Source organism: Zonotrichia albicollis, chromosome 8, assembly GCF_047830755.1.
Source record: "Zonotrichia albicollis isolate bZonAlb1 chromosome 8, bZonAlb1.hap1, whole genome shotgun sequence".
Taxonomy (NCBI): Eukaryota; Metazoa; Chordata; class Aves; order Passeriformes; family Passerellidae; genus Zonotrichia; species Zonotrichia albicollis.
Window position 1 is genome coordinate 19,485,808 of NC_133826.1, and position 13,580 is coordinate 19,499,387.

The 13,580-nt window shown below is 39.0% G+C and overlaps 1 protein-coding gene across 1 annotated transcript in view; it reads right to left on the minus strand.

Annotated features, from left to right (window-relative positions):
- Positions 1–2,770: 2,770 nt before the first annotated feature.
- OLFM3 (olfactomedin 3) overlaps positions 2,771–13,580 on the minus strand; it is a 47,066-nt gene continuing 36,256 nt past the window's right edge. The window contains exons 5-6 of the mRNA XM_074546184.1: positions 7,277–7,383; positions 2,771–5,540 (exon numbers count right to left, since the gene is read on the minus strand). Coding sequence (XP_074402285.1) covers positions 4,863–5,540; positions 7,277–7,383 — 785 coding nt within the window. The 3' untranslated portion in view covers positions 2,771–4,862. The remainder of the gene's footprint in view (positions 5,541–7,276; positions 7,384–13,580) is intronic.

Genomic DNA, 13,580 nt, shown 5'->3' on the forward strand with positions numbered 1-13,580 from the left:
TTAAATCAATAAAAAATGATTTGTATTTTAAGAGTGAGGATTCCCTCCAGAGGTGGTATTGGAAGAAAGAGAGTTTTGATATCAATCAAAATCAATATCTATATTTATGAATAATCCCTCCTGAGTAATGAGAGCTGCAGAAAAGGTGTGTCCCTTGTGTTCATGACTCTCATGGCCTGACACAATGTGTGCTACGTGTGTGAGAGGCTTCTGAGGAAAACAGAGAGATGTAGCACTGTAGAAGTTACCTTGAAATGCTTACTAAATACACACAGATTGACCACAAGTAGAAGTCTACAGGAGCCCACAGATTATAAGGATGATAATTAATCATAATACCAGAATATTCAGGAGGGTGATGTGCTTGCAGTTTTGAGAAAACTGCACACCTCAGTTTAGTGACTCTGTGGTCATAACTACTGCATCAATATAGACTCTCTGTTTTATAGGGCCAAGCAAAAGCCATACTATGCAAACCAGTTATTTTTGTGTACTTTCCACAGCTTGGTGCTGGGTAGCTCTCTTTCCTCATTTGCCCATTAAGTGAGTGCAGAAACCCTCATAAAAACGATCTTCACATAACCTAAATGGTCTTTCCTATAGAAAAATAACATTATTCTATAATTCTAGGATTATTTTATAGTTAATTTATTTGCTTGCATGTTGATGTCCATGCATATGATCACGTGTTGGGAGAATTACTGAGGAGAGTTCAACTTAGAAAACAGGCTTTGCTTTCAGTTCTGGAAGTAAGGTGATCTCTTCTTGGAGGGGAAGTGAGTTTCAGGATTTGGTTTTTGATTTGTGGAAGGTAGTTTGCATGCTTGAGTCCTTTTGAGTGTGTACTTCTGGTGGGATGCAGTTGTGACACTGTTGCAGGAGTTTCTCTCCTGGGAATTAGTGGTGTGGGGAGCTTGTCAGCACAGCAGCTGTGATGCAGCTCTGCCCAAAGATCTGCAGCTGCAGCCCTCATTTGCCTTTTGTGGAAAAGATGCCCAAATGCTCAGCATTGCCTTCTGCATGTCAAGGGTATGATATTCACAGCAGGGAATGCTTGGGTGATTTATAGGAAGAGGTGCTTATTCAAATGAGTTCAAAAAATATTTTCACTGGCACCAACATCAATGTGTATCAAGACTGTTCCCTGGCAATTCTTGAACTGGAACAAGATACAATTTATTGGATGAGTAATTTGCTGTGAATAGTTTGTTCATCTCTACTCTGGCATTTTCTAAGCAATTGATTATGACAAATTAGCAGGTAACAGGTTTGTTCAGACTGTGCTTTGAAACAAACAGCCCTTGCTTGGATCCAGCTGCTGGGCTGAGTGACAGCCAGTGCCCCTGGGCTTGTCTGAAAAGGAGGATTCTTAGATATAAGAAATCTGCGATTAAAACCTTGTATCAATCCATCACTCAGCCATTTTATTTTAATTTTTCAATTGGAATCCCATTTTTTGCTAGCAGTGATTGCAGTGCTGGGGAGGTTCCACACCACCCTTCCAGGGGTCTGCCTGGCATGCTGTGACACACAGGGCAGGCTGCTCAGCCTTCCAGCAGAGCAACAGACTTGGGAGCTACTGGCTGGCACAAACTGCCAGAAGGGACCACAGAAGATTATTACTGTGCAGGAAGCTTTCTCTGGGAAGGTTTGTTCTGCCTATTTTGTCCTGGGCAGTAGTCAGTCCTTACCAGGGAGAGGGCTATGGCTTTTGTGGTGTGCATTGTTCATGTTCCTTAGGCTCCCTCAGGCCAGGATGCCTGGAGGATTGGCAGACTTGTGTTCCTGGGGTAGATCTGGGGATTGTCTGCACCCCTCTCTGCTGCCAGCACAGCTTGGCGAAATTAGGTATCCATGTCAAGTGACATGGTCCTTTTACATGTTTATCCCTTGAAACAGGAGGTCATTAATATACTGAAAGAGACTTTACAATTAGATTCCTCATGTTTAGGGAGATGTTTTTTTTCCCCTACCTACTACTGGTATCCCATTATCATAATAAAAAGCACATGCTTCAACTATAAAACTTGTAGGTTGCTTCTGCATTATGAAGATTTTCTACCTGTGCTGCCCAATTATGAAGGCAAAGCTTGTAACAGAAGTCTGCTTACATTGAGTCTTGGTGGTTTCAGCCTTATGGGAATATTACTTTGGAATTTCCAGTTTTGAAAAGACAGGTGATCAACACATTCACAGAAAAACAAGTGCTCCTTAGCAGAAAGCTGTGTTTCTCACCATGTTTTGTATTGATTGTATGGAAGCTGTTATTTCATGTTTAAATATTTGAATCCAACCTAATTTAGAAGGTCAGGATTTGTCTTGGTTTGACAAACCACCTTACAAAGGTGCTTTTCCTAACCCTCTTCTCCATCCACCTCTATCACCCTGTAGTAGTGTTTTTCTTTTCTTTGCCTAACAGGTGTATTACCTTGTAAATGGTATTGAAATCAGGTGAGAGTAATCTTACTGTAAGAACTGTTATCAACCTGTACTAGTGTATGTATGCTAATTACACAGTGTGAAATTCTTATAAAGAAATATGGTACTAATCATTGTTTACAGATAAAGTGATTGTGGCTATTCTTCAAGTTTATGATGATAGAGTAGAAAGAAGTTTAATTTCTCAATCTAATGACTAATGTTTTTACAAATACTCTACTGGTTGAAAAAACTTGTGTTTTGTTGAAATTACTCTGTACAGAGGAAAGGTTGAGGGGTTTTTTATGGCTTTTGATAAAAATCTGAACATACTCCATTTTCATAAAACATCCCTGTATAACACAAAATACCTTTTTTAATGAATAGTCATATACATTTTCACATGTCACAGAGGAGGTTTCATTGTCAATACAGGTAAGTTGGTTACAGGAGGGAAGTGATTTAATTTGTCTATTTAGCTGAACTGAGTCTGTCCAAATTCTGTGTAACTGATTGTATGGGACAATAGCTACCATTTGATCTAGAGAGGAGATGGGAGCAAGGAAGTAACTTTTCTCTGGTCATGTTGCAATGTAACTAGTTGTTTGTTTTGCAGGTTTTTTTGCCTCCTTTATCAGTTTTTGAAAACTTATTAGCATTTTTTGTTTTGCAACTGGTATGAAAAATAAGGCAATTTGTTCAGCTTCACACGGGCTTGTATTATAAAGCATACTTGTAAACATATATAGACACAAATTTATAAGAATGAAAACATTAATTAGACTTTAGGTGATCTCAGCTGGTACATTAGAAGAACCAGCAAATAAAATATCTGGCTTTTCAATTGCAAAGGACATAAAAAATAGAGGCTGAGATAGTTTGAGGAACACAGCTTTAACAGAATTTTTCAATACTTTTACCAGTATGTTAGAGCCCAGCTATTAAAAAAAGTCTGATTACTAGTGTTTAATGGTAATTTCTTTCTATTTTTGCCAAAAGAGAGAGATAGCACCTCATTACTTTTTTCTGAATTATGCACACCTCTATCTGCCCCCCAGTTTCTAATGAGACAGTACAGCAATTCCAAGAGTTTTCAGAAATATTTGTTTCTTGAAGGCATCAATTTGGGAGTAGCAATTCTACTGCCAGCAAGCCCCAAACCTCTTTGTAAGGGCTTGGCCTTGATGGTGCTCTCTAACAAGGATTTTGGTGAATACCAGGGGCCACACTGATCCTCTGGGCTTTGCACCTTCCCTGCTGTATTTTCTGTGATTACTGTCATCCCAGAGAAGAGTTTTGTCAACAGATAAATGTTCTCCTGTTATGAATAAGAAGACAGGCAGATGGAGAGCAGCTTTGCTTTTCCCACTGCTCCTCAGTGCCCCAGAGCAGCACAAACACAGGATGCACTCCCACTCTCAGCTGGTGGGCACCAGCTCCTTTCAGCTTCCGGCTTGTAAAGTCACAGCAGGGATAAGCATAAACAGGGGCAGTCAAATGGTGGAAGGGAAGAAAGTAGGAGAAAAATACTGAGAGAGAGAGAGAAAAGCCAGCAGCAGGAGATAAAAACTGGGCAGAGCAAACAGTTGTGAAGCTGGAACTGGCAGGAAGCTTCAAAGTTGCAAATGTGCCAGTAAGCAGCACTGGTGAAGAGGGGATCTGGGAAGCAAAGCTGAGAATATAAATCATGCATCTGAGAAGCTACTGGTCTTTCTCAGAAATAACAACCTTTTATCAGATTTTTACCACATTCAATTGACTCATAGCCAGAACTGCAATTAAGCTTCAATATATTTTATAAAAAATAGTACTTAGTTTACTTTCACATAAGTGAAGAGATACAATTGCACAATGGTGGTTACAATGGTAGAAATACATACTGTTGATAAAATGTTTGCAAGAGATTTAAAAACATACTGTACAGCACCACATCTGAAATTGGATGATGGCAAAATGAACCATACGCCTTGTCTAAGAAAATTAAATTCCTACTAAATCTGTTTTTCGGAATAAATAAAAAAATACAATGTGCAATATGTGTCTGACACTACTGAAATATTTCCTGAAGTTAAGCAATATATTAAAACAAAAAATGAGGTAAAAAAAGACATTCATGCATTTAAGCCACCATTAGTCTCTGACTCTAAAATAAGGCAGATCATGATCTTTTAAAAACTGTCTTTCGCCATTTAAATCCTCTTTAGTGCTTTTCAAGACAAGGTCTTGACAGACCTTGCAAAATCATGAGTTAAGATGCTTTTTATCTCTGACAGGTCATTTTTGACAGGTTCAGCCATATTTGTGATGCATTACACAGTAGAAAATGTTGCTTTTGTTTAATGAAGAAAGAAACGTAAATTAAAAGGAACTGAGAGAGATGGATGCTTTTAGAGTTAATCACAAATGAGACTGCTTTGAGGGAGGGAGGGGTAAGGGAAATAAAATTATGTGTCATCCTCAGTTTTAATGATGTGGAAAAGGGTGACGTTAAACAGGACTTGATGTCCATTATTCCAGGCATAGAGAGCTCTATCTCTTGCGTTGTAGTCAAGCATGGATATATGAAAATACTGATTATGGAAAGGAATGTCTGTGTACTCATAAGTGGAGGTTTTTGTGGAGTAGGAGTAGTAGACCTTGGCTCCTGTTAAGTGCGAGTTAGTGACATACAAGGTGCCACAGATCATGAAGGATTCTCCTGCACTTCTCTTTGGGTAGCCCGTGCTCCAGCTCTTCAGCACCTCCAGCGTATCCTGGTTCAGCTGGCTGATGACGATGTTGCCTGCGTTCTGGTTGGTGGCATAGACGGCCCACAGCCCAATTTCATCTGCCATCAGGTCGATATCAGAGAAGCCACCCCAGGTGTAGGGGTAGACGTTGTGGAAGCCAGCGTACTCCAGGCTACGCTGCGCCAGCACCCGCCCCGTGTCGAAGCTGTACTTGATGATGATGTTGCTCTGGTACTTGTTGAAATAGAGGGAGCCATTGTAGACAACGTGGTTGGTTCCTGCCCATTTGAATGGAAGGTTGTATGTCCTTGATTCGGCCCCACTGACGAAGTCTGCGATGGATTTGTATTCACGGACGATTTTATTGTTGGTGTAACTATCCATGTACCAGACCTGGAAAGGAAACAAAGATTGGGAGTGACCATCTTAAATGCAGTGTGTGGTAGGTAATCATGATATGGCATGAGGGAGTATCATGGTTTGGTGTCAATGTGTTCTTCTCTTGTGGAGAAGTCTCCATAACATTAACAAGAGGGACTTCTCTCCCTAAGTGAACTGAAGAAAGACTATTTTAGAGGTGGTAAACTGACTGGGAATTTTAGGTTTTGTTTCTTTACATTGTCAGTGGGAAAGAAAAGGTTGTGGAATGAGGAGAAGTGTTCTGAAGGGTTTGCTTTGATTCCTACTACTTTTTTTTTTCCTTTTAGTTACTGTCGGTAACATTTTCTTTATACCTTTTAAAGTTTTGAGCCTGCTTTGCCTTTTTCCTAATCCTATCTCGCAGCAGGAAGTGAGTGCATGAGTGATTGATCAGCACCAAAACCTGCCACACTCTTTGGTGCATTGGCCAGGAAATCTTAAATTGGCAAACCACAGCCACTACACAAAGACCTTGCAGAAAAAGAGGGAAAACAAGTTTTAGCTGTGCAGAAGGCTATGAAAGTGCAATATTGCCCATGTTCCTGTTACAAAAGCAGGAGGAATTCTTGAATTTCTGCATCAAATTTACCTGTACAGGTGAACTCTCAACACATCTGTTACTAACTACAGTGTCTGCATTTTCAGAGAAATTTAATTCTGGGTTATTCAGTGTTTGTGCTTCTGCTATATCATGCTTGCTTAAAGGTATTTAATAATCTAAGAGAGAGAGGTGGGAAATGGTATATGAGATAAACTTGAATTTATACTTAAGAATAAATGTGGTTAAATTTTTTTCAGCTAATTCTCTATTCAAGGAAAAACAGAGTCTTAATAAAGGAAACACAACCAATAGCAATGAAACCAGTAAAGTTTCAAAGCCTTTTTCCCCCCTTAAAACAGAATTTTTACTTCTTTTTAATGTTCTTTAGGCAGCTTCCATTCCCCCAATTTATTCCTTCATGCAGTTTGCTTTTTCTCCTTTTAGTTTCTCAGAGTTTGTTACTCTCCTAAAGGTAATTGAGATTTCTGCAGTCAGTAGCAAATATGCACGGACACAGAGAGAGATTTGTGTGCAGGGAGAGCTGCACACAAATCTTTATCTATTGTCATTTTTCTGTTGCCTTTTCTGTTGCCTGACGATTTTTTTCTGTATTCAAAAAATTAGTGTTGTGGGTTTCATACAAATGAAGCTTAGTGTTTTGACTTCCAAAACTCTTTGATGCAGAGAGCATCTTCTCAAAACTGTAGCCAACTTGAGATCTTATTGGAGATCCAAATAACAAAACAAGGGTATGATAGAACAAATGATCTGACCAGAGCATATATGGGGCTGAATCCTGCAGATTTTAACTGTACTGCATTATGGGTCCTGTTCTTGGGTAAAAATGTTGATGTTTTAGATTACTCTGGTTCTTAAAGGACCTAAGCGCAATTCAATATGTTTGGAAATAAAAAAAAATTAAGTTCTGATTGATGATTATCAACTCTGAAAAAGTTGAAGTAAATGGCACAAAAGTGTTTAGATAACTTTTGTAGTTGGATATTTTCCCAAAAATACTGTTGCTTTTTCTCTGGATATGTTTGAGTGTGAAAATGACTGAAATAGAAAAACATGCTTAGGAACATAACGTCCTAGGGGAAAATATCTTTTATAAGATTAAAATAAAGCAAGTAAGACTCCAGGACACAAAGATAGTGCCTTAACATACTCGGTTATTCTTCTCTGATGCCAGTGGATCCGTCATCCAGGCTCCAAATCGGGTTCCAGATATCTTCACTGTAATGGGGCCTGTAATTTTCATCAATTTGCCACATGCTGAAATAAAAAAAACCAAATGCAATAATGCACAACTCTCCTTGACATCAGTTAGAGCACAAGACCAAAAGCTCCAAACTACACAGTGGCTCCAGGGGATTCAGGCTTATGTTGAAGATTGATTGTCGCCTTCACAGGAGGAACTTTTCCATATTGAAGAGTAATATAAATATGCAAAAATATGCACATAAAATTTTATTAGTATGTATTTTTGTATTTACATCTTTGTAATTTACATTTTGTATTTACATCTTGTATCAAAGCACAGTTACGGTCTTTGGGCATAAGCTAAAATACAACCAATAAAATATCTTCTGAGCTGAAGAGCATTTAATAATAATTGAAAAATCAAGACATAATCCCTCTCTGGCCTTTTGCCCTCAGAAAGTTCGGCACAAAGCTGGGATTGGTGGATGTTTCAGTTTTCCATTGGCCAGGGTAACAAGGTGGTGAAGGGCAGACACACAAATGAGCTTGTACACACATTGCTGTACTCTAAGCTTGTGCCCGCCTGCCCCCTGCTTACACACACATGGCTCTTTCTTTACTGGAGGCTGCCTGGAGAAAGTGAGTGTGAGAATTATTTAGCAAGCTTGGCTGTATTGGTTGGCTTCTAATCTATTTGGCTGCCTGGGAGGAAATAATGAAAGTCAATACCACCTAAGATGCTGACCTTCCTAACAACTCAAAAATCTATATTTTAGGGGACATTAATAAGATACCTCTTAGTAACAAGCTCCTGGTGGAATTCATGTGTTTACCAAGATGTAATATCACACAGTGGTGTGCATGCAATTAGGTTGAATAACATGTTTTTAAAGAAAAAAAGGTAAAAAGAAGTGAAACAATTTTTTAAATTTAAAAGTAAGTGCTTCTCTGTGCTACATGGTTGTGCTATACTGATAACCATATCTATGTAGGAAATGAAGAAAACAAATGGTATCTGGTGTTGAGAGGGAATTTATTCAGCTCAAAAGAGAGGGTCACATCAAGCCTGAATTTTATACTCTGTAACTAGAAAGGAATGTAACATGCCAGCCTATTTGGGTCACTTAGAACGGGGTTAATGCTGTGGTGAAAACTCAGAGGCTGCTTGGGTAGTTTTTGTTCACAGCCAGGGAAGTTGGACATATCAGAAATGAAGATAACTGAGTGCATGCTGATACCTCAATGAGCAGGGTAGACTGTGGCTATTTTCTGGGTCAATTAAGAGACGTATCTCAATCTATTTAGGTTGTAGTATTTTGAAGATATTTTTGGAATTTCCCATTTTAAAGAATCTTATAGGTTTTTAAATGCTTGGTTATGATAGGACATAACTTTTTATTCTGGATTTTTTTGTCGGTAGGCTGCTAGCATTGTGTGCTGAGTGCTCTTTTTCTACAGCATGAATTGCTATTAGCTTGAAAGGTAGAAGACTATAACCTATCAAGGTGAAGTCTTTTATTTTTAGGTGGTGTGTTGATAAATAGTCTCAGAAATGGGCATAAGATAACGCTTCTGAAGATTTAAGTTTGAATTTGGAATACTTAATTTGGAATGAGCTATCAGAAAACTAATAAATAGAAAGAAATCAGAATAACAATTACTCCTGAACTTGTAGTTTCGAGGATAATTAAAACACAGTGAATGCATCAGTTATAAGTTATGCTAATACTATTTGGTGCCTTTACAACACAGTATTGCAATTAGTGGGAAAGAATAAGAGGAATTTGGAATCTGAAGCACTGTTTCTTCTATTAAAAAAAAAAAATCCAGGAAACTAAAAGTGGACTCATAATGAGTTATGAAGTTTTGCTTCTGAATGGGCAAACCTACGGGAGAGCCCCTGGCAGAGATGTGAGGGCTCCCTGAGGCCCTTTGTGTCAGGGGCCCAGGCAGGGCAGGGCAGGTGCAGGAGCGCTCCAGCTGGGCTCAGCAGTGCCCGGCCATGGTGGGAGCAGCATGGGCACACAGCAGGCTCCAGGCTGCAGCAGGGCACGGCTGAAAGCAGGGGATGTTTGGGTGTTTGCAGGGGGGCACACACAGCTCTGGGGCTGTTTGGGTGCTGCGCTGTGTGTGAGGAGGTTAGAGAGCAATTCAGATTTGTATGCCTAAGTACAGTGGTTTCACTGTTGTATTGTGTTTATCCTGAATGTATAGCTTGCTCATTAAGAGTTAGTTACACATTGTTAATAATTAATGAACCTCTTCAGCCTTCATTTAGTTTAAACTATATGAATAGAGCTGTGTACCCCTGTCACAGGAGTTAGATGCTTTTAGAGAATGATCTTTCAAAATGTATCGAGATGCTGTTCAATGTGAAGAGATGAAGTGCTTCAGCAGCTAAATGATCAGCAGTTTGAGCCAGGGTGAATTTCTGATCAAATCTTTATTCCCAGACAGCATGCAGTGATCAAGAAAGGAAGACTCCTAGGAGAGCTGCTGTATAGCTGGGAGGCAGCTGACTGAAAAAGTGACAAAGCTTCTCCTTTTGGCATAACAGAACAGAGCACTTTGTAAGAAGCATGAAGACTTTTTATCCCCTCCTGCCCTATAGTAGGTCCCATTTTTCTTTTCCTTCCTCACTAAGCAGAAACCTTTTTTTTCCCCGTGGCAGAAGGGACCATACCAAAAGTTTTGGTTTATAGCAATTTGATTCCCTGAAAGAAGGACCAGATGCTAATAAAAAGTTAGGTCAAATATATCTCCATACTAGCACCTGTGAAGAAGTTCAGTAACTCTAAGAAAAGTGTGATACTTCTAGGCTTTCTTTTTCTTCTTTCCCTAAGAGGTTCAACTGGGGATAGACACAGAAAAGCAGTGGAATTTTTAGAAGCCCTCGGTCTCTTTTCCTTGGCTTTGAAAGAAGCAGCTGCCCTACATTAGCAAGTTCCAGCCATAACTGATAGTAGTAGTTGGAAAATCCCAATCATAGAGTCTTTTTAGATCCCAAACTAAGCTGTACAGGAAATATCATATGCAGAATCCAGGTGTTTCTGGCTTGATTCCTCTCCTGCAACAGTTCTGTGCAGTGGACTCTTATAAATCTGTTCATGATTTCCATGATTTATTTATATTTAGGAAGAAGTTGAGCATGAGGTGACCAGTAGAAGAGAAAATAGATGTACTTTTGTACAGCCTGTGAGCTGTGAAGGTACATGGGGCAGAATGTGTCTGGAAAGCTCCACAGTGATCAAGTGCCAGGAGGAGGCTGTGACAGTGCAGCTGGAGAGAAGCTGCCCTGGATTAGCTATAAATGTGTGGATAGTCCCATCCTCTGTGATGTGTCTGAATATTGGTAGCTGCCATATAGAGCAACTGAATTTTTCATTTGTAGAAGGACTGGCAAAGGAACTAAACCCACAACATTCTCTTGAAGGGTTCATAAGCATCATTATTATGTGGTTTTTTTTGGTAGGTAATAAATAAAGGAGAATGAAGTGAGGGTGTTTTTGGCACTTGCACAAATGCATTTCAAATGTTTTACTGCTTGCGCTTTTCTGCTTATGGTTAAATTTATTATAACATACTAAAATGAGTGAATGAAGAATTAGTTCTTAATGAATGTATGTCTATTTTCCTGCATAATATGAATCCAGGAAGCACTATTATATAGTTATTAGAGTTTGCTGAGAGGAAGACCTGGATTTTTCTGCATAAATGCCATGACTTGCTGTGTAATCTTTGGAAAATCCATTTATACTTTCGGGCTGCTTGTTCCTTGATCTACAAAATAGGGATAAGAATCTATATCTCTATTGTCTCGTTTTATACTAAATGATATTTGTAAAGTTCTTCAAATTCCAAAGGGAAGGATGCTTTGGAAGTAGAAGTACCGCTGCAATCAATAGTCTCATGGCTGCACTAACAGCTCCTCTGCCACTGATGTAACAGAACTTCTTTGGATACATAGAATATTTTACTTTGCAATTTTTAACAAAAAAAATTACTGTAAAATATTTTTCAGACTCTACATTATAATCAGATGCAGTTAGACCTTAATCTGATATATATCTACTCTAATTATATGTCAGAGTATTAGCTTTTATGAATGCTACCCATGTAAGTTTTATTCTAATTTCAAAAACATGTAATGACAAGAATAGGAAGGTTCCAAGCATCCTCTGCAACCTGCTTTCTCTTATAAATACCCAGGACTCACAGGACAATCAGCAAAGGACCCATACATGCAAAATTACATGTGAATTTGGGGTGTGTGTAATAACATGCATTTTATTCCTACGTGGTTAGCTGCATGCACCCTTTAAAAGTTTTGTTAACTAATTTCCCAGCATCTTCATCTTGAATTTTCTCTTATTCCAAAGAGAAGGAGCAAAATTCAGTCATCACAACTGCTGTGGTAACCATTAAACCTCAGTGAGAGTAAGATAACTGCTTGGTGTACTGCAATGAGTGCTGAAAGTGTTGCCAGTGCAGATGGAAGAACCCTTTTAAGTGGCCAGGACAATATAAATAATGCATTATACTGCTGAAAAACACCTGCTGGGGAGAAGAATAGAGAGTAGCTATTGCATACACTGATTAGAAAATTGTATTTTGAAATGCAACAAAATCTGTGAAGATTCCTGTGGCACACTGGGGCCATTGGCTTCTGGCTATCAGGCTGACATGGACAGGCATGGCTGGGTCACCTCCAGCATGGCCACTGTGGCCACAAAGCAGGTGCTGGCATGAAAGCTGCTTTTTCCTCGTGCTCTCTGATCTGAGCACGCAGCCCCAGCTCTCAGCAGTTACAGGAAGCCAAACTGAGGCTGCTTGTGCTTCAAAAGGCACACAGGGATAGGCCAGAAAAACAGCCAGCCCATTAGTTGGGGACCATAAAAGTCATTAAAGCATCTAAGGCCAGGGAATAATGCCAATAATGATGAATGATGCTGTGTTACATCTTGAGAAGGTCCACTCCCTTTTGTTAACGGGTATGCTTAATAATTTATTTTATACAAAAACTTTCTACGGCTAATGTACATACTTTTAATACTTTTTTGTTTCATTAGGTACATCAAGAGATTAGAATGTGTTGCAGGAATTCAGGATAGATAGGATGTCAATACACCTCGTAATTCCATCGTACAAAATATATCTCGCACTCATTGCTTCACTAACTGCTCTTACAAGATGCTGTAAAAGCAAAGCCAAACAAGATACTTGTTAAACTGATGATTTTTGGTATCTAATAACTTACTGGAACACTCACTATCAGAAAATACTGTTTATTCACAGGAATTTTCTTGCTTGCTGCAGTATTGCAACACAGCTGTTTTCTCCTGACTGCCTTCTGTCAATGCAGTAATGTGCTATTTTGTGTGTGTACTGAGGGGAAAATAGGATCATAAGAAATTTCTGTTTGAAGAAGTCTTTCATGTATTTTAGCACATCACTGCTGTGCTATTTCCAGAATAAAATAAAGAAATAAATTATTTAAGAAGCTAACTTAACCTAGATTTTTCTCATTCTACTGCATCACAAAAATAAGGAGGCTCTGCTTATCCAGTTAAGAAGATATTTAATGTCCTGGGTAGCATTTGAAACATCCCACACTTGATAACTGAGACACTGATCATAGTGTCTCAGGCATAAACCTTGGATTTTCAAGTTTATTCACATTTAATGTTAAGTAAATTGTTTAGTGTTAAGTAAAGTGTGAAGTGTTTATTTTTCATAAAGGGGCTGGATTGTTTGTTGTAGTTACCCAATCACTACTGTTTGCAATAGTGATCCATTCAGAAATCTCCAAATGCATGGAAAGACTGGGAAGACTGCATTGTGTTTGTAAAGCAGGTTACCTATCCCTGATGGAAGTTGAGGCTGACACTTGATATTGATCCTTCAGGCCTTAGTTTTAGAGCTGATACTGAGCTAGTGCTGATTTTCAGAAATGCTCAACGTTTTATTTGTAAAGGCAGCACGGGAGCAGCCAAGATGGAGGTGGCCTGAGGTAAACCTGGTGCAGCAGTAGCAATGGATTGCTGCTGTGCATCCTGCAGAAATCATGCTTTGGTCTCTCTAAATTAGATCTGAAGTTTGGTTAGATTGTAATGCTAATTGGAGAATGGGAGATCTCCTTAATACTAATATTACAGGCTAAGGACAGTACAGTGAGAGTGGCCTCTCAGGTGACACAGCAAGGTGCCAGGGTTATGATGTGGACATCTCAAAACTGATTCCATTCTGCTTTTCACTGTTTTTTTTCACAC